Source organism: Corylus avellana, chromosome ca5, assembly GCF_901000735.1.
Source record: "Corylus avellana chromosome ca5, CavTom2PMs-1.0".
NCBI lineage: Eukaryota > Viridiplantae > Streptophyta > Magnoliopsida > Fagales > Betulaceae > Corylus > Corylus avellana.
This window is the reverse complement of record NC_081545.1, coordinates 29,552,176-29,574,587: the sequence shown is the minus strand read 5'-3', so window position 1 is coordinate 29,574,587 and position 22,412 is coordinate 29,552,176. Positions and strand designations below refer to the sequence as shown.

The 22,412-nt window shown below is 36.4% G+C and overlaps 1 protein-coding gene across 1 annotated transcript; it reads left to right on the top strand.

Annotated features, from left to right (window-relative positions):
• Positions 1–972: 972 nt before the first annotated feature.
• On the top strand, positions 973–8,723 carry LOC132180859 (protein DETOXIFICATION 8-like). Its single transcript, XM_059593836.1, has 10 exons — positions 973–1,467; positions 3,998–4,542; positions 4,635–4,721; positions 4,807–4,863; positions 4,985–5,223; positions 5,319–5,524; positions 5,613–6,457; positions 6,561–6,791; positions 7,355–7,542; positions 7,717–8,723. Exons 1-7 carry the CDS (start codon positions 1,237–1,239, stop codon positions 5,673–5,675), a joined length of 1,428 nt encoding a protein of 475 aa, XP_059449819.1. The 5' UTR covers positions 973–1,236; the 3' UTR covers positions 5,676–6,457; positions 6,561–6,791; positions 7,355–7,542; positions 7,717–8,723.
• The last annotated feature ends 13,689 nt before the right edge of the window (positions 8,724–22,412 follow it).

Here is a 22,412-nt window from a genome sequence, read left to right as displayed (position 1 = left end):
CAATGCCAGAATCGCATTGAACCATGCAAAACCTCTTATCATCCTCAAAATGAAGTAGAAAAGGAGGATAGAGTTTCTCAAGAAATGAAATGCCAAGACCTTCCAGATTTCCCAAGATCCACAAGTCATCATAGAGTAGAGAGTAGACAGATTGTGCCAGACAACGTCAATGACGTTGAAGGCCACAAGAAAGTGGCTCCAATACTATGTTAAAGACGACAAAAAAGTGGCTCCAATATTATGTTAAATATAGTTCTGATATCATGTTAAATATATTGTTAAAATATATTGGAGAGTTGGAGAGCGGAAGAAGGAGAGAGAGCGGAAGCATATAACGACTACATTGTATTAAGCAGTGTGGAAGAAATCATATACTAAACCCTAGAATATATTAGGCAACTTAATAAAATAAAATAATATCAAATATTCTTATGTTAATAAAAAAAAAAAAGTCAGAGTTTTCCTTTAAACTAGGTTGGAGGAAAATTCCTCCAACCTAGTCTATAAAAGTAACATGTATCTTTTTTTTTTTTAATAGCATGTGAGACGCACATTTTTTTTTTAAATAACATTGCTTCAAAGTTTGTCTATACTATTAAAAAAACATGTGACTTTCACATGCTCAAATGACAAATGTCATTATTATAGATTAGGTTAGAGGAAATTCTTCGACCCAGTTTGGAAGAAAACTCTGCCTTAAGAAAAAATTACTTCTCATACTTTTAAAAGGCACTTAGGGCCTGTTTGAGATTGCGTTTGAGGGGCCTAAAAATATTTTTAACACTCAAAAAATCCGTTTGAAAAAAAAAAAAAGTATTCATTTAATAAAAAAATTAAAATCGCTTTTAAGGGTCCAAAAAGCCTAAAAATGATCAAAACGCACTTATGACAAAAACTGTAAAATAAAACTTTTGCTCACTTAAAACTTCTATTTTTCGATAGCAATCCCAAACTTCATTCATAGAACGGCAAGAAAATCTCTTTCCAGTTTTGCAGTAGGTTCCATTCCACTATAGTCAGATCGGACCTCGTATCTTTTCGATTTGGTTCGATTTTATATATGCCAACTGATCCCACGGTTGGCATCAGTACCGCTCAATCTCTCTCACACGAAGTATCCTTCCTAGAAAACAGAAAGCACGATTCTGGGAATTAATCTGATACCAGGGAGTAACTAGGGTTCCATGAGCCAAACAGCTCCTTAAGAGCATTCTCATACACGGAGCTAGTAAGGGAATGGAAGAGGCACTACTATTGTCAAGGAGGGAAGGGAGGGAAACATGGGGTGCCTTCACGGAGGAGCTTAAAAGAGTGAGCTGCATGGCAGCTCCCATGGTGGTGGTTACATTGTCACAGTTTCTTCTGCGGGTCGTATCGGTGATGATGGTTGGACATCTCGGTGAACTCGAACTCGCCAGCGTCGCTATCGCCAGCTCTTTTACTATCGTCACTGGCTTCAGTCTTCTTGTAATGTTCCCTTTCTTTACCTTTCAATTTTATTGATATTGCTAATTGCCTCATTCAATCACTTTCAACACATTCGCATGGATGGGGATCGCGGAGAGAGATGTGTCCTCTGTTCTCTGTTCTATTTCGAGACATTTCAAAATATTCTTCACTTTGAAAGCTTATATTAATTCAATTGCTTATCATGATTAGCATAAGAATTCTCTGTTCTATGTCTCAAATTCTTGTCTTGATTTGACCAATGATTCTAGAATTAAAATATTTTAAGTTTTTTGAATAGCTCTGCTCGGTGTACGAAAGAAAATTACATGAATTGTTGAGGAAAATACTTTTAAAACCTCCAAGTATCCTTACTTTTGCATTTTAAGTTCCAAAATTGATGATAGACCTAGCATACTTTCAAAATAAGACAAGTTAGTTCATTCATTAACTCTTTCCGTTTAACAGAAAGTTAGTCATGTGTGTCGCACATGATTTTTTTATCAAATAAACTTCCTAACATGCCTCTGGGATAAAGTGTTAAAAAAAAAAAAACAAAAGGTTTTTTTTGATAAGTAATAATGATATAAAAAGCGCAGAGGGGCGCAACCCACATACACGGAAAGTATAAAAGAGAGCGCCTAAGAGGGAGAAAAATGAAAGAGGAAATCAAAGAAACTGATCCCTTTAGGAGCAAGCCAAGCGGCTGTCCAGGAATACAAAGTAAAGAAGAAGAAATGGGTCAATTCCTCTATGGTCCTAGTGGAGTTCTCAAAGCATCTAGCATTCCTTTCATTCCAAATACACCACATAAGACACAGAGGGATCATCTTCCACACTACCACCCTTCGGGACCGACCTCCCGACCACCAGCAATCGAACAAGCCCCTCACCTTGCAAGGCATGACCCAATGCAACCCAAAACGATCAAAAATAGTATGCCAAAGAATGCTCGCTGTCTCGCAATGGAGAAGAAGATGATCGACTGACTCTCCATCCTTCTTGCACATACAACACCACTCCACTATCACAAAGCTTCTCTTCCGTAGGGTGTCGTGAGTCAAAATCTTGCCTAAGGCCGCGGTCCACCCAAAAAAAGCCACTCGCATAGGCACCTTAGTACGCCAAATGCTCTTCCAAGGAAACACCTCACGATCTAAATTAGACAAGGCCTTGAAAAGTGACTTAACCTCGAACTTGCCTTTCTTAGACGATGACCATCGAATACGATCCTCAGAACCTGTGGATATCTTGCAAGAGTACAACCGGTCCAAGAAAGCAGAAATCAAATCCATCTCCCAGTCCTGTACGGGCCGCACAAAAATGACATTCCACTTGACCACCCCACTCCTCCACATGAAGTTATCCTTCACCCAAGCTTCTTTATGTCTGGCAATGTTGAACAAGGACGGGAAAGCATGCTTCAAAGCGGAATCCCCACACCAAATATCATGCCAAAAACGAACTTTCGAACCCACCCCCACCTCAAAACGGATGCCTTTGGCAAAAAAATCCCAACCTTGACGAATGTGTTTCCATAAGCCCACACCATGGGAACCCGAGACCTTCTTTGTGCACCACCCACCATCCTGATCTCCATACTTAGATTTGATAACCTTATACCATAGAGCCTCACTCTCATTCGCATACCTCCAAAGCCATTTTCCTAAGAGAGCTTGATTAAACTGATGCAACTTTCGAATGCCAAGCCCGCCGTACCGAAGGGGACGACAGACTTGATTCCAATTGACAAGATGCATCTTAGGCTCGTCTCCCATCCCTCCCCATAAGAAATCTCTTTGAACTTTCTCCAGTCTTTTGGCTACACTCATAGGGATCGGAAACAGAGACAAAAAGTAAGTCGGTAGATTAGAGAGCGTACTCTTAATGAGGGTTTACCTAGTTTTGTGCTAGCTAAGAAGTTGAAATCCCTTAAAACAAAAGGTTAAATAACAAGATAATAAAAAAAGGAACAAAAACAAAAGTAGGGGTGGCCAGCCACCCCCATTTGGCAGTGGCGAACTACCCCCAAGTGGCCAAATGGAAGTGGCCGAAACCACCCCAAAATGGTTTGCCACCCCCTTTTTTTTGCGTTGTTGGGTTTGGTTTGGTTTTTTTTCTTTTAATTGTCACTTCACCCCCTATTCGCGTTTTGAAGAGTTGAGGTGGTAAAAAGTCATGTGCAACGTAAGTGACTAACATTCTATCAAAAAAGACGGAAGAAGTTAACGAATGGGCTAACTTGTCAAATTTTGGAAGTATGTGGGTGTCCATCATCACTTTTTAAACATTAGAGACTATATTGCAAAAGTGGTGATACTTCGGTATTTTCCCCTTAATTGTCCATCATGAATATATCGTGTGTAAGAACTAATGTATTTGTAGTAGACAATTATCAAGCCTTTCAAACACTAAATACTTAATATGATTTGCCCTCATTATGAGTCTGTCCCCACCTATCTCAAATCTGATTAACAGCAGTATGTCAATTTTTACTTCCTAATGTAAGGTTTTGTGCACGATTGTTGACCCAATTTGAAATGCCAAGCAGTTTGGGATGGCTGGTGCTTTGGAAACTTTGTGTGGGCAAGCATATGGGGCAGAGCAGTACCAGAAGGTGGGGATATACACTTACTGTGCAATATTCTCTCTTACTTTGGTTTGTCTGCCTGTCTCTGTCCTCTGGATATTCATGGACAAACTATTAACACTGCTAGGCCAAGATGCTTCAATCTCACTTGAAGCTGGCAAATACTCAATTTACCTCATCCCTGCACTATTTGGGTATGCTATTCTCCAATCACTGGTTCGGTACTTCCAATCTCAAGGCTTGATCCTTCCAATGCTCTTTAGCTCATGTGCAACTCTATGTTTCCATGTTCCTCTTTGTTGGGCTTTGTTAATTAAGTTTGAATTAGGAATAACTGGAGCATCTTTGACTATTGCTTTATCATATTGGTTGAATGCAATCATGCTCGGACTCTATATAAAGTATTCCTCAGCCTGTGAGAAAACCTGGGTCTCCTTTTCAAAGGATGTTTTCCTAAGCATGAGGGAGTTCTTTCGCCTTGCTATCCCCTCTGCTTTGATGGCTTGGTAACATCTCCTTTCTACTGTTTAACTGGATTTCTTCTTGGATTCTCCTTCCATTTTAACCTGTTATCTTCATGCCAATGATTATAAACCAGTCTTGAATGGTGGTCATTTGAGCTGCTTATACTACTCTCTGGGCTTCTGCCAAATCCGAAGCTTGAAACCTCTGTTCTTTCTATATGGTTAGCCTCCTTGATCACTTCTGTGCATAAGATTAGAGAATTATCAATGCGATTGCTTCTAATTTCTCATGGACTCTGTGAGCAGCCTTACCACGATGTCATTGCACTACTTCATTCCATATAGCGCTGGTGCCGCTGCAAGGTTCAATCTATAAGCCTATCTTCTGATGCATATACCATCACATGTATGCAACATATTTATGTGCTGTGCATACATCAACATTCATGTTTTACTGAAAATGAATGCAATTGGCATCTTGTAGCACTCGGATTTCAAATGAATTAGGAGCTGGGAATCCATCTGCAGCACGGCTGTCTGTAAATGCTGTGATGTTTCTAGCAGTCATAGAGGTAGTCATTGTGAGCACAACTCTTTTTTGCTGCCGTTCTTTCTGGGGATATGCTTACAGCAATGAAAAGGAAGTTGTGGATTATATCAAAGAAATGACTCCTCTGCTTTGTGTCTCGGTTATCATGGATACCTCACAAGCTGTGCTTTCTGGTCAGTTCTGCACCTACTGATCATGAACTATATGACCAACTTTAAATCCTATTCCAGTGAAAACAACAATAATGCTATTTTCTGATTTACATCAGGGGTTGCTAGAGGAAGCGGGTGGCAACATATAGGCGCTTTTGTGAATCTTGGGGCATATTACTTGGTTGGGATACCGGTGGCTGTTGTATTGTGTTTTGTTCTACATTTGAGAGGGAAGGGCCTCTGGATTGGAATATTGATTGGTTCTACTGTACAAGCAATATTGCTTGCTCTGGTAACAGCATTCACAAATTGGCAAAAACAGGTGCTAGCTTATTATTCAAAACCTTACCCTCTTTGTAAAAATGTGAAACTATCTTTAGTGTTGATGAACTTCTATGTTGATTTTGCAGGCTGCCAAGGCGAGGGAGAGGGTATTTAAGGGAACAATATCTGCAGAGAATTGTTTGGATTGAATGATTCAATGCCATAATAGCAGATCCCCTAAGCAAACCGGACTATTTTAATGTGTCAAATTTTTTTAGTAATAATGCAACATGTAAAATGAATGATTGAAATGTAATTCAGTTTCTACTTTGTACATAATAAATTAGTGAAGTTTATTAGGAGTTAATCATGGGAATATCAGTGTCCCCTAATAGAATAAAAATATAATATGTAGCATTGTTACGTCAACCCGAGACGAAAATATAGTATATAACATTTCTATATCAGCTCAAGGTGGGATGGGGGTGTTATAGGTGGCATTATTAAGAGTTGTGAATGCAAGGCATTTAATTCGCTGAACACTTCAAAATTTGTGAATGCAGCAAGAACATTATTTTGCAGGGTTGACTTCCTTTCTTATGGGAATTAGGATCCTCTCCAGTTCATTTAAACTGGATAATATTTGGTTAGTTATATTAGAAAGGTATTTTTGTTCCCTCAAAAAGTGAAAAGACAAAAATACTCCTCTAATATAACCTGATCCTTCCAATGCTTGTAAGCTCTTGTGCAATTCTTTGTTTGCATATACCTCTCAGTTGGGCTATGCCGCTATGGTATGTAAGTTTGAATTAGGAACTATGGGCACAGCATTAGCCATTGGCATATCATATTGGTCAAACGTTATCTTGCTTTGGTTTTATATGAGATACTCATCAGCCTGTGAGATAACCCGTGTCCGGTTTTCCATGGATACTTTCCTGAGCATTAGGCAGTTCTTCCTTCTTGCCATCTCTTCTGCTACAATGGTTTGGTAATTTTCTTTTTCTATTAAAAAATCGGTATTTATTTATTTATTTCTATGTACTTTTGCTTAGTTCCTAATATGTTCCTTAATTTTATGCCAATCATTATAGTTTTGAATGAATTGGGAGCGGGAAATCCACCGGCAGCCCAAGTGGCTGTTGGGGTTGTTACAGTCCTTGCAGTTGCAGAGGCAGCTGTAGTAAGCAGTGCTCTCTACTGCAGCCACCATGTCTTGGGATATGCTTACTGCAATGAGAAGGAAGTTGTGGCCTATGTTGCAAAAATGGTTCCCCTGCTTTGTCTCTCAGTCAGCGTGGACAGCTTATTAGGAGTACTCTCAGGTTACTTTCTAACGTTTATTGCTGTCAATTTCATACTTTGTCCATATAATGCTAAGGTCATTTGACACCTCAAATCCAAGCTATACCGTTATGTCCCAACAGCAGAATTCTTAGCTTAGCCTTTCCCCTCTGTAATAAAATTGGTCATATGTATTCATTGCACACGCATAAGCATTCACATTCAGGTCAGTAAATGTTTAGCTAAGGAACATATTTTTCTATTTTACTTACTTTTTTAAAGAACCTACACTCGGCTTAGCATTTTAGCTATTTACTTTCACTATTCCCAAATAGGAGAGATAATCATGTTGATTTTTTTATGAATTTAACTTATGCATTTTTGAGCTACAATGCTCAGCAAATTCACTAAGTAATACACCAGCTAGTCAAATCTTTAGCCAAAGTGGCTAACCGGATAAGGAGTTTTTTACTTGTCGCTACAAGGATAGCCAATATAACCTTTTGGCTATTTTGGTTAGTCAAATGCGAGTGCTCGTTAATTAGGTAACCTTTTATTTGCATAGTGCAAGTGCTTTGAAAACATAAATTTGCTCTGTTATCAGGGGTTGCAAGAGGCAGTGGATGGCAGCAAATGGGAGCATATTATCTAGTGGGAATTCCAGTAGCTGTTCTTTTGAGTTTTGTTCTGCATTTAAGAGGAAGGGGGCTTTGGATTGGAATATTGACAGGATCCAGTGTGCAAGCAATTATACTCTCTATTTTAACAGCATCTACTAATTGGCACAAGCAGGTTTTTATCCTAACCTTTTTTGGCTGACTTGGTTGCTAAGAATGTGAAAAAAAGGGAGCAATTGCATTTTATTTTCTTTCTCCCATTTCTTGGTAACAACTAGAGAGTAGTGAGTTATCTAAAAGTTTGTTCTACTAAAAGCTGTACTTTGGTTAAATTTTGTTGTTATTGCAGGCAACCAGGGCAAGAGAGAGAACATTTGATATTTTGATGGGCAACTTTTAGCTCATAATGGATTGGCATAAAGAACTGATACAATTCCAAGGCTGCAATCCTGTCTCAATTAGATAGGTAAGGTGGCTAAATTAGAAGACTGAAAATTATTGGCTTGGAGCAAAAGACTTGCTATACAACTATCTATGTTTATGTTTATATGGTATATCTTATCTAGTAATAAGTTGTGTTTTATTTTGATTTGAATTCTTATTTATATTGTATTTTATGCGGACCATTTTATCGATATAATTGACTGCATGATATTGGCCACAGACAAAGATGGATTGGGATTTCCAACAATTTATGCAGCAATTATAAGAGAGTTTATATGAGATTCATTCATTAGCTTAGAAATGACTTAGCAGAGATTTATTCATTCATCAGAGACTTAGCAACCCAACTGATCAAAATTTTAGCAATTTTGGTGACAGATTGTTAGACATCGATGATAAGAATAATCATTCCCTCTTTATCCTCCTATGGGTATACAAATTACAAAAAATATGACAAGCTATATATGAAGTGTATCAAACAAAAAACAAGACTATAAAGCCTCTTATATTCATATATATCACTGCTGTAATAGGTAGCGAAAATTACACACCTTGCACAAATAAAGACAGGAAAAGAGCTAGCATCTTATTTTCCCTTCTCAAAATAAAACAAGCAAATTAAAGAACCTTATAAGCTTATGCATCCTTTCCCTTCTGCAGCAGCCTTCTAGAATTGAAGTGCATGCTAGTAAGGCGGAGGATGGCGATGCCAGGGTGGAGGAGGACGATAGGGGTCTAGAAACGGTGGTGGAGGGGGACCAGGAGGTGGTCCATAACCATAAGGTGGCGGGGGTGGTCCTGGTGGATGATGATGGTGGTGGTGATGATGAGGTGGTGGCGGTGGCGGATGATAGAATTCAGGACGTGGCGGAGGTGGTGGCGGACCATACATATGTGGCGGGGGTGGTGGAGGTGGCCCAAAAGGATCCAGGGGAGGTGGTCGGTGCGGGTGCGGATGTGGATGTCTATGGAAGGACATTATTTTTCTAACGCTTAGTTGCAAAGAAAGGTTGGAGGAGAAATGTATCTTACAGAGACTACGATCAAAACTATATAGACCATATTTTATATAGGTGGGAAATTAAGCTGAGGGGAAGTTTCTGGATAACATGAAATTCATGGACTGTTAGTTGGAAGAATGGCGGATAAAGGGGTGTTTAACTTAGGTACCAAGTATGCTCGCTAGCGCTTTCGATCCAATAGAAGTGTCACAGCTGGTTCAAAAAGAAACCAACCTTGGCCACCTCATAAGAGACTCATGTGGCAGAAACAGATGTTCACATGGAAATATCTCTGCTCGGATTGTGCTCAGGACAAAAAAAAAATGATCGACTTATTTTGGTGCACAAATTAAGCACGCATTAATGGAAGAATTGAAGCTAATTAACAAACAGTTGATTTCTTCTGATGATCAAGTTATCAGCGAATCTCACACCATATTGATTTGGCATCATATATTAGCCATTTTAACCTCGACTTTGCTTCATATTTTAGTGAAAAACATTGTAAAGATGCTTGGGTTTTCATGATGCAGTCGATTGTATGATCAACCTCAGACAATGAGCACTTACAAGGGAGAAAGTGAGAGAGGTTGAGTCCCAACGAGGAGTATCTCCGACACTTAAATTAGCAATGGTAGTTGAAGAATTTCTCAAAGAGAGGGGCTACGAGAAAGAGTAATGCAAATTATAGTATGTACTTCTTGTGCGAAGTGTCTCTATACGATGCACATGTTAAATTATATGATAAGGATAGAAATCCTTATCTATAATAAGGATTTGATTACTTTAAATTTAGGGGTTTGATGAAGATTGAATTATCCTAAATAAAGGAATTTGATTAGAATTAGATTAGATTTGAATAAATTCAAATCATTTGTAAGCTCTATAAATAGAACCTCTTGTACACAATCATATCAAACAATAAGATCACAATGTAGCCCTATTGGATTCTACTGGTCTTCTTTTTATCTTAAGTATGGCCTCAGCCAAGTGTTACTTGTAGATAGAGCCCTAGCTAGGCGTTCCTTTGGTCAGGTGTCGCCTATGTCACTAATGGGTTAAGGATGTTGCCTGATATCTCGCCGAGAATAATATGACAACTAGGATGAGGCATTGGGGAGTTATATATCATTTCTACCATGCATTTTCCATTAATTATTATTTAAGCAGCTCACATGTTAACTCTCATGGCCCATTAGGGCTTGAAATTTAGGATAAGGATTCTCTCTAGAGAAGTCAATTGGTTTTAACATGAGGATATAATTGTCATTTTACTTTTTTTTTTTTTTTTGATAATTCTACTCTTATGTTAAAAATAACCGGCTCATTTCCAGTTATTTTGAATCGGAGATAATCCTTCTAAGATTTGGGCATGACCTTGGCTAATCGGGTGGATACTCGGTGTACCAATTGCACTCCATTCCCATGTCAAACATTCTAGTCCGGCATTAATTGGAAATCGTCCCGACTACTAGGTTCTTTTTTAAGTCAAAGATTTCTCTCTTTTAGGAGTTGTAGGGGTACATTTTTTACAGTTATCGTTAGATGTATTGCATCTTTGTCGCTTCGCTCGTTCGGCCGTATGGGCGGATCTAAACTGTCAGCTGATTTGAATTTCAATGGTTGAGGTTTTCGCGGATGCATAAAAAGAGGAAGATTAATCTTATGGATGGCTTTGGAGGAGGAAGAGGAAATTAGGGAGAGTTCTATCACCATGGCAATTGGAGTTGGGCATGATTAGATCGCTTGCTTCAACGGACTCGAGGGGAAGCCCTGAAAAGAGGGATATAGGAACTCACTTCAGCAGGGGAACTCTCCTTTATTTTCAACCATGGAACTTTGAAAAGGTCTCCACTTCCACGGGCCATAAATATTTTAATTTTTTTTATTTCTTAACATTGTGTCGCTTTTGCCTTTTGTGATATGATGGATCATGGACGTATCATATCTTATGAGAAAAAAAATAGCGGTGGCACCTTTGGTTTTTTGGGACGATTTCAGTCTTTTTTGTTATTTTATTTTATTTTTACTTATTTATTTATTTTATCAGGTGATCCTAATTTCACCTATAAGTCAGACAGTAGTCAGACTTCACCCCACTTTACATGTCAATTGTGAACCAAGCATAAAGGCCCATTTAAAATTAGTACTAGACTAATCCCTAGTCTAATACTTCGTACTACTCAAAGCATTGGACATTGAGTCGCGAACTTTGCCAAAGTGGTTGGCCACAAGAGAAAAGTAGCACTTAAAGAAGTTTCGAACTCGGGACTTCAAGGGGTAATATTCTTGAAAGCCGCAAGCCTCTACCGCTAACCCATTGGGGTTTAATTTTATAAGAGCTTAACATAAAAAAGAACATAAAGATAACAATTAATTTCATCCCGCAATAAATAAAGATAATGTGCTTGTAATTCATCACCAGGAAAAAAAAAAAAAAACAAATGATATGGATTTAGCCATACTGACAAACATTAACAAGTGAGAATGGACAGAAGAGTAGATATATAATATTTGATAACCTGTATGACTTTATTATAACATACGCATAATTAAAGAGGTACATGCTAGTAAGGCGGTGGAGGGTGAGGATGAGCATGATGAGGCCCAGGTGGTGGATGATGACCTGGTGGTCCTGGAGGATGATCAAATATTGGAGGAGGTGGTGGACCGTGCGGTCCTGGTGGCGGTGGTGGATGAGCAAATGGAGGAGGGGGTGGACCGTGCGGGCCTGGTGGTGGTGGTGGATGATTATCAAATGGAGGCGGTGGTGGACCGTGCGGGCCTGGTGGTGGCCCAGGTGGTCCTGGTGGCGGCGGATGATGAACAAATGGAGGAGGTGGCGGACCTGGCGGTGGATGGTGCCTGTGGTGACTCATTCTGATCTTTTGCTCCTAACGCCGATCGATGTTGCAGGAAAAAAGAGTTGGGATTTTTGGTGTCGATCGAAGGACGATGGTTGGAGACGTGGCTTTTAAAGTGATCCTGGAAGCTTGTAGAAATACTTGGTAGTTGGAGCTTTGACTGGTTGTTTTGAAACACTATATATATAACTGTGGTTCAAAACATGTTTTTTTTTTTTTCTTCTTCTTCAAATAGATGGACATGAAAATACTTCCACCGCTAGTAATTCTCTTGGTCTTCAATGCACTGTTGTTGGGAAGAGGATCCACTCCGGTCTAGGAGAATATCCAGTTAATGGTTAAGATCTATTTAAAGAGATTTTGAAACTATAAATAAGACATCTGTCTTATTAATAAAAAAAAATAAAATATTATATATTTTTTAAAAATAATTATAAAAAATTAAAGAGTGTCTGGCCACCCATTAGGGGTGGCCGAACCACCCCAATTTCTAAAAAAAAAAAAAAAAAAAAAAAGTTTGGCCCTTGGGGGTGGCTGGGCCACTCGGACCACCCCTAAGGGCTAGATCTAAAAAAATAAAAAAAATTTGTTTTGGCCCTTGTGGGTGACCAGACCATCCCAATGGTCCTGAGGTGGCTTGGGCCACCCTAAACCAGCTTGCCTGGGGTGGAGCCACCCCATGGCCCTTGGGGGTGGCCGAACCACCCCCAAGGGCCAAACGATATATATACTTTGGGTTTAAGGGGTGAATTAGGCCACCTGTAACGAATGGAGTGGCTAGCCTCTTATTTTTTTATTATTATTTTTTTTTTTTTTTTTTTTTTTTTTGTAGTGGGATAGGTGTCTTATTTGTGGTTGTAAGATTTCTAAGAAAAAATTTCAGCCATAAACTGGATATTTTTCAGTCTATTATGGACCGGAGAGAATCCTATTCCCTGTTGTTGAGTTTGCCACATAATTATTGGATGAGTCTTGACACATGGACGTCCTGGTCTTAAAGAATTGAAAATCATACTTACATTCTTATTATTGGTCGTTAAGTTTCTTTCTTAATTATAAGGAGAAATTTCATTAAGAACCCCCAAACTTTCACCCATTGAAATAGTCCTCCTGAACTTCAAAATCTCTCAATTTAGTCCTCTGAACTTTCAATTGCTTTCAATTTGGACCCCTCCGTCAAATTTTAAAAGTTACATAACGTTTATACCCCTGACTTTTGTATAAAATTTCAACTTCTAAAACGTTTTTTTATTTAAAAAAACAAAAAACAAAAATCAGGGATATTTTGGTATTTTTTTTAAATTTTTAACGGCTAAAATTAACGGAATGGCCCAAATTGAGAGCAATTGAAAGTTCAGGGGACTAAATTGAGAGATTTTGAAGTTCATGGGGGTATTTCAAAACGAGTGAAAGTTTCAGGGTCCTTAGTGAAGTTTTCCCTAATTATAAAGAAGACTTGACAAGCAATAAATTAAGAATTTGGGTTTCACTTCATCATCAAAATCATTTTTGTTGATTATTTTTATTGCTTTATAATTTTGGTGATTGTTTTGTGGGATCAAATATTACTCTTTTAAGGTGTTGTTTGGGTCTAAATTGAAATTTATGTTAGTATCAGAACCCTAATTAGTTCGCTCTGTTTGGATTAATTTTTTAAATATAATCTTTAATCCCATAATCAATGTTTCAATATCAGCCACAATCTCTTAATATCCAATTACACTTAATTGAAAGGTTCACATGAGAGTAAAATCTTTAGACAATTGCATTGGAAACTTAATTGAAAAAGGTTGGAAACAAACAACTGCTTCTGTAGATGCATGGTCTAAGGAAGAACAAAGCCATCTTCACGGCGATTTCCACCTAAAGAATTCAAACGAATCTCAGTGTGAAATTGCCAAAGAAGCTTTAAAATTTTTAATAGTCACACGTGAAATCAAACGACGTCGTTAATTACAAAATGTTTCCAAAAACAAAAGGCCCATCTGAGCTACGAGTATCGATAATCATTGTGCAAACTAATATTTTATATTATCTCCCAACAACAACGTCAGAATGGTGTCCTATCTCTGCAATTGGCAAGCACAGAAAAAGAGAAAAAGTCACTGCACCATCGCTTTATATTTTGACTAATCATTTTTCATTTTTTCTTTTACCTTTCTACAAATATTTTAGATATGATCGATCTCACAGAATACATATATAAGAAAAAAAAAAAGAAAAAAAAAAGATTTTCTCTCTAAACAAAACCCTACAAAGGAAAATTAGACGTAGACAATGTGGCCAGGCTTATGGTATACAGTTAAATATGGTTAATCATCACAGAAGAGATACTGACGATGAAACTCTAATATGACTGCAATATTAATTTACTGCAACTTTCGCAATATTTATCATTAGAGTTGCGTCCAATTTTCTTCACAAACGTAAAAGGCTAGGAAAGCCTAACTAATAAGTTTTTTATTTTTCTTTTCTTCTAGTGCATTGACGCTGGGGTTTTCAGTCTTGCTTTCTGGTAACACCTAAACAAACTCAAAATGGTCAGAAATTATGAGCAGACATGTAAATTAAGGAGTGAAAAGCTCTATTTTTTTTTTTTTTGAGCAAAAGAAATCATGAGATTGTTGAGTCTAAGGTCATATATAGGGCTGACAATTTAACCCGTGACATGCGAACCCGACATGAATACGACACGTAAAATTCGAGTTAGGGTTGGGCTTAAACGGGTTCGGGTCGTAAACGGGTCACCCGTTTACGATACGTTTAGTATACGTGTCGTATCGTGTCAATCTGCCGGGTTCGCGGGTTGACACGTTTGACCCGTATGTGTTTTTTTTTTTTTTTTTTTTCATTAAACATCTAAACCTAAAAGCTTTGCCCTTGATGGTTTGTAACTTTGTAAGCTTTGCCCTTTGATGATTTGGTTATTGTTTTTGAGGATTTGGTTTAGGAAGTAGAGGAAAAACTGATTAGAAAAAAAAAAAAAAAAAAAAACATGCATTTTGGTATGGCTATAAAAGGTTAAAAAAAAGCTTAAAAACTATAATAAGTTTACATTTGTGTCAGGTCGGGTCAGTCTATAAACGAGTAACACGACACGATTTCGTGTCGTATTACCCATTTATAGACCATGTCGTGTTCGGGTTGGGCTTAAACATGTCGGGTCGTAATCGGGTTGAACACGAACCCGACACGCAAACAGCACATTTTGCCGGACTCATATATATACATATTTGTCAGAACCTCGAAAATAAATGGTAACAAAAATTAAGAAAACAGAAAGAAAGAAACCATTGCGCACAGATCTAAAATAAGAACCATTTATTCGAATTTTCCCATAGTTTATATATAGGTAAATCATATATATAGCCCAAAGGATGGATTTCTGTGATCTAATGCTTCAATTTTTATTTTATTTTTTAAGGAGGAAAAGGACATTGATGATCTCAAATCAATTGCAGGTTCATTAATTTTGTGCAAGCGTGGCGAAACTTCAGAAGGAAGTGACTAGCTAGAAAACAATAGGTTTCTACAAAAGGTGCAAGTAGTCCATGTAGAATATGTTCTTGCCTTAATTGGCAATCAAGAATCACTGGATAAGACAAGAGAAAACTTTTTTTTAAAAAAAAAAAAAAATCATTCACATATTTCATTAACTAATAGTAAAAACTTCACAACATTTAGTCACGCATTGATGAACTTCTTCTATATGAACTACTTCATTTATTACAGAAAGTGCTAGCTTTGCAAGCATAATTATATGAGCGGCTTCATTGGTCTCCCTTTTTTCTACATTATCCAATTATTAATGAACGTATTAGGGCTTCAAATAACCAGTTATATGGCCGTAAAGAAGCAGTAGAAGCTTGGCCTTAGCGGCTTAGCATCACCATATATATATATGGTCCACCCATATATGGACCATATGATATAGGTATTGAAAAAGAATTGAGATCTAATTGTTATAATTTCTTCAAGCGGAACAAAAACAAAATTAAAAATATTGTGGCATCTCATGCATAATCTATTCAAGGGAATTTTGATGGAATATTAATATAGTCTTGGCATTTTTTCAAGATCAATCTCATCTTTCTAGCTATGAGAAAGACATGTGGCCTCAGTTTCCATTGAATTGCCAAGACCAAGAGCAATCAGAGAGAAAACTTGAAAATCTGGCCTGGATTATTCGCTGTATGGTTTTATATATATATATATGCAATAATGCAAGAGTGGTGGATACAAATGGACCATGCTTTTGACTGGTCTAGGATTAGAATTTGATCCAAAATAATGCATATTTTGGATTAAAAAAAAAAAAATTCCTAATTGAAAGAGGGAAAATGGTTACAAGAGAAAGTCATTTCCATTCATGATCCGAATGGAAGAGAGAATAGGAAACCTTGTGGGAATGCTTCTAAAAACATGCATGATTGGAAGCAGCCAATTTAAAGCATGTGCCCTAAAGTTGGCACATCGGGAGATTTTCAAAGTACTCCAACTTTGAAAAGAAGATAAGACTAAACTAATATTCGAAATACAATTAGCAAAAAACCAACAATGAAAAAGAGGCGGGTTATTCACAACCAAAACCACAATAAGCGCATCACCTTCCAAAGATAGACAACCAAGACTCAAAGATGCAGCTAAACGAATAGCCAAAAGAGCTGCAAAAGCTTCACCCTGCAAAACATCAGTGAAAGAGAGTTTATGAGTAGCCGCCGCCAAGATGATTCCCATATCATTGCTAATCACTGCGGCAGCCACCGCAAAAGACCCCCTACTAGCAACATCAAAACCGGCTTTAAAACAGCCCACTGCTGGAGGCATTCACAAAGAAGGAAGGGATATGTTTCTCCAACTCCAAGCAGAAATGTGATGATTCAAATTTAAAGAAATTTGAATAATAGCTTTACTAGGATGTTGATTTGAATATTAACAACACAATGTTGGCATGCAACCAGACAGTTGATTTCAGTACTGGAGGGAATCACCCCTTATTATATATACCTGAACACTGAACTAACTCTTCAATTATACAATAACTTAAATGATAATTCCACGTCAAGGGTTAGTGATGATTTAATATAGTTTCAAAACAAATTTCCTAAATTTGAATTTTGCTTTCGTAATTTAACTCTATTTTAATTAAAATAATTTATATGTTATTTAGTGATCCCACACTTAAAAAATATTAAAATATTAATTTAAACTTTTAGAATAACTACTTCCAGCAACCAACCACTGCCAACAACCAAAAAAGTTATGACTATGATGGTGATAATAACAAAGACAAAAGAAGGCTAGGGGAGAATTCATGATCCTTACCTATATATATATATATATATATATATATATAAGAAAAAGGCATTGGTCCATCTTCCTGCATCTAATCTTTAATGGGGGCATAGAAAAAGGCATTGGTCCATCTTCCTGCATCTAATGTTTAATGGGGGCATACTTTTGGATAAGGAGTGAGAGAGGCGCAGCCATCAAGAGCACAATTTCCCAGAGCACATAAATACTTCATAAATGACATATTCAGATTTGTCCAGAATTGCATATATATATATATCAGATTAACTCTACATATGCACTCTTGGGAACCAACAAAAATAAAGTGTTGTTCTTATGATGATGAAATAAGAACAACAACAACACTGACCCAAAATTGGTTTAAATGATTTTGGTTTAACTGAAGAACAAAAAATAGATAGTTTTAACTGATTTAATCTCGGGTTTCATGGGTTAATTTCCGATGTTTGTTTGGCCTTGATTTTCATCATGCTTTGAAATTCAGGATTAAATAGATTTTGTTGTAAATCTTGTTAATTAATATCAGTGTAAAGGCCTAGGGAAAAAAATAAAAATAAAAATAAAAAAAAATAAAAAAGAATATGTAAGTCATGATGCTTTAAACCTTCCCTTTTTTATGTATTTGCTCAGGGAAAAAAAAAAAAAAAAAAAAAAGTCATGAACTTAATTAGGAATTAAACAAGGACTAAAACCCAGGCTGCTGGCCGGCTATCTAGGTTAAAGGGGTCCAATCAAATTTCTCTTTGCATCGAATTCTAATTATATATATTCAGTCATGATTTTCTTTAAGTTTTCTGGGATTTAAATTTGATATAATTAAGAATCTATTAACACGAAAAGCTGATCATTTGAATACATATTAATCAACAACAAGCTAAGCAATAGCTCTCTCGTCAGCAAGCAATTAGGGGGATAGAGAAATTTTGTGAGGGGGGAGATGATAGATGCACATACAAAAACATTCCTAGCTATTAGGCTATAAACATAAATTCACATACAAATTAATCTAACTTTGGGTACTTATGTGATGGACGATCAATTAACTCATGTAACCCAATATATGGTACCAATCACTAGCCTGAAAAACAATCTAACCTATAGTTTTCAGGGCTAGCCAGCTCTAGAGCTAGAGCATGTTGATAAGATGCCACGGTTTCCCCAGCACGTCCATTAATATAAACCTGCAGAGAAAGAATAGAAAACAATATTTCAGTGGGATCTCTAGTTAATTATAATTAGCATATATAATATTGGTGTTTAGAGATCTCAAAATAGATCTCAACAAAACTGTAGAATTTGAATAATAGTAATACTAAAAAATAGTAGGGCTAGCTTATGGAGAGATAACTGAAGCATAGAATTAATCAGCATATATATATAGAGGGCATAAAAAGATATATACTTTCACAACATATATATGAATTAGTTGATCAAGAGAGAGGGGCTGAGGGTGATGACAGAAGAATAGAGAGCACGAAGGATTGAGATGCTGCAGTTCCATGCATTTCATGATCATCTGTGCTCTCTATCTTCTGTCAACAACATCGATCGATCACCAGTGCCTCCCCTACTTTAAAACCAAATTAATTTTTGTTAAAGATTAATTAATACACATTTCAGAAGCTTCGGATAGCCTGAAGGAGTACTTCTTCCAAGTACCCTTTTCCTATGGGAGAAATTAAAGATGAGGAGATATCGGTAGAGAGGAGATCTAGAGAGAGAGAGAGAGTTGGCTGTGGGGGTGTGGAAGAAGTGAATGTTTCGGATGGAGTACTAAGAGACTACCCAGCACCTCTATTTATAGTGAAATAGTTATGCCTATTCCCAGCCCTCTGGCTCCTCTCGCGAGATATGTATGAATGAATAAAATATGTCACCCACATATATAATAAAATTCATGATAATCTATATCACACTTTTCCAAAAATATTTACGATTAACCATATATGCCATATGATCATTCATGGACCATGGTAAATGGATATCTTAATTGACTCCATGTTAATATAGACGCTAAATTACCATTTATTTTAAAAGTTTAAATGATGAGAAATGTTAAATTTAATTATTTAATTAACATTTTTTCTTACGTGTGAGATCAAACAGTACTACATAGAATATTTTCATTAAAATAAAAAATAAACTATAGAGTCAATGTTCAAATTCCGGGATAATGATCATCTCAATCTCAAATGAAATGAGTACTAACGATTTAAAATTTGTACATCTAATGGTATACTTAATGTCATATTATTTAAATATGCTAAAAGATGTGCCAACATTGACATCATATATATATATATACACCGGCCATTAGATGCACTTATTCACAAATTCAGGACACTTGAATTAATGTTAGATATTAATTAAATAATTAAAATTTTAATTTCTTATTAGCTTAAGATTTTAGGGATTTTAGGTTAAGTGGTGATTAGATATGATATTACTTAGGTTTGCGAAGCTAAAGAATTTTACATTTTTTTTTTTTTGTTTTTTTGATATGTCCGCACAATGAGAGGAGGATTTGAAATAATCGCTTTCACTTCACGAGGCATAGTCTTCAGCCGATTGAGCTATCCTTTAGAAATAAAAAATTTAACGATTTGGGCGGTAGATGATTACCAAATGCACGCTAGAGTTAATTATAAGATAGCTACTAAGCCTACAATAAATCGAAATTAATTTTATGATAATATCGTCAACAACAAAAAGATATTAGTGATATATATCAAATATGTTTTATATGTAAATCAGATTTTTTTTTTTTTTTACACTTTTCCTTATGACTATAAATATAAAACTGTGTAATTCACGTTCTCACATATGCAAGGGTGACTCTGTTGTTTATGTAATAGGTGATATTGGTCTCTAGTTTTAAACTTTTGATACTAATATTTTGTTTTCCTTTTTTATTTGATATTTTTATGGTTATACAAGAAAATTTAGACTATATGATAGTTTTGTTATGGTTTGTTTTTCTAATGCTACTTTTGGGGTTGGTTTGTAAAATTTGTATACAAAAATGTGGAACTATTTTATTCCACAATATATATATATATATATAAAAGTGAGGAACTAATGTAGACGGTTTATATATTAGAAAATGAAATAAAATATACCATTGTATATAATTTTTCTTCCCTATAAATTTTTACTTGAAGAGAGAGGCATAAGGATATATTTGCAAATAATAACTAATTCCTACAAGATATACCTAGGAATAATCCGAACATGTAAATCTCATATTTCCATAATTCGGTCAACCATTCTCAAATTAATGTGGGAATAGTTACACGCGTTCCTAAAAAATTCAAATTGTCATGCATCACACAGAGATTATATGATTCCGCAAACCAAACACGACGTATAAATCTATATTAGCATTCTCGAACTTATATATATTAGTGAAAATTAATGACAAGATCGAATATAAGTGTAGTGGTGGATAAACTGTGGCGATATATATAGGGAAGGAAGGCCCATGTCCTTCTTGTGCATTCAAATCATCACTGAAATATTGGACGAAATAAACGGAGGCGAGTGAAAACTGTGGAGCGATTAAATTTGTTCCACGTTTTTTTGTCTCAGGAATCTATCAATGTTTGTACTTTCGTAGCATTTAGCCAAAGGTACAGAATGAGGGCAGGGCAATAATGGCATATTGATCCCAGACGTCCATTCAACTATTTGCTCGATCTGACATGTAAATGTTGATGCATGCACTAAAAGGGAAAGCTTCTGTATACGGTCAGCGATGGCCTGGTTTCACATCACGTGCTCCTCCTTTTGTTAACCTTCTTCATGTCGGCTAATTAATGGATTCCCAGTGTGCATGCATGGCGACACTTTTATTTTGGAAGTGGATCCCCATCCCCCAAGTGCTAGCATATGCCATGATCAGTTGCTCCAGCGTCTCACGAAACGAGAGGCACAGAGAGACTCGCTCGTGGCGGTGAACTTCTTCTCGCGAAAAGTATGGCGGAGGGAGAGAGAGAGAGAGAGAGGTAAGTGTGGCATCAGGGATTAGGCACGAATGCAAGTTGCCAAGAAGCATGGAGAAGAAAGCAAAATGCTGAGAATCCCCCACCACGAAAGTCTTATCATCAGCACATTTTGCTACTACCAATAAGGGCGGTGGATCCTTCCATCTGTCACTACCCCATAACTTCACTCTTATTGCTTTTGTCTCTTTTTGATTCCTTTTCTTCTCTCTTTCTCTCTCTATCTCCCTGATTGAATGATATAAACTTCAAATATTCTCTTTGATGTTTATAGTCAAATATATTTTAGCTACCATTTACGATAATTAATAATTATAATTATGTTTTTCATCACTCCTCCTTAAATCTCAAGATATGTAGAAATAAATGATAAAACAAAAATGGAGAAAAAGAGAAAGCACTAGATCGAGTGTAGAGAATGAGGAAGACCCTAGCTAGCTAGCTTGTTTCTGGAGGCTAGGTCAGGGAGAAAGAATCATTTTGGAGATGGCTATAAGAGGTAATGTCTCATGATCTGTCTGCGAGGGTGATGGCAGCCGATTCCTAAACTTATCCATATTCGGTGCGCTGTCCTTTCCTAGAACCAACAAAGATGATTATGCTTTCCCCATTTGTGCAGTGATCAAGTCCAAGACTCACTCACAACTACCACTTTTCATCCGTGCGTGTTCTAAGAGAATCTCTTTATAATTAAAGAGGCATGTTGCATATTATTCTTGATCATCCTATTTCTTAATTATTTCTTTTACAAATTCACATTCGCCCTTCAATTATATGGAGATGAGTCAAATTAAGATGGAATGGAGAATGATTTTTATAATTTATCATTTACAAATTAAATCAAACTTAATTTGGGCGGCATCATTTTTATATGATAAATGTTACGCATACTCTTTAAGTGTTCACTCTTTATTAGTAATGAAAATGTTTTCATTTGTTATTTCATTTCATATTGATTTTCACTGCCACATCACGTACGAGAATTGCGCACTTGAAAATAAAAACTTGAGAGTATGTACATATAACATACTAACAATACTCCTATTTTTATGGATAATGTTATATATCATCCTTTTAGTCTCTTTTCACCTCCGAAATTAATGTGACTTTTAAAATTACTATTGAATTTGAGATTAATCATTATTAAATTTTGGATATCTAATGTATTAAAAGACACACCAACTTTAAGGATAAAAAGATGGTACGTATAACATTACTCTCTTTTTATATATCCACCATGGACTGCGCAAAGATGTAGTCATCTAGCTTGATCTTGAAAAGTAAATGTGTAAGAATGTACAAAAACGATAGAATTCAGGTGTTGCACTCTAGAAACAAGAAATAAAATTTTCCACGCTATATGAAAAACAAAGGGCCTGATTTGCAAACTTTTTCAGAATTATGTGTATGTGTACTTGGCAA

Bases quoted from the DNA above. Each gene is read 5' to 3' on its own strand.
- LOC132180859 (XM_059593836.1), top strand. From the start codon at position 1,237: ATGGAAGAGGCACTACTATTGTCAAGGAGGGAAGGGAGGGAAACATGG. The intron at 4,543-4,634 runs GTAACATCTCCT...ATTATAAACCAG, and splicing joins CCCTCTGCTTTGATGGCTTG to TCTTGAATGGTGGTCATTTG. The intron at 5,224-5,318 runs GTCAGTTCTGCA...GATTTACATCAG, and splicing joins CTCACAAGCTGTGCTTTCTG to GGGTTGCTAGAGGAAGCGGG.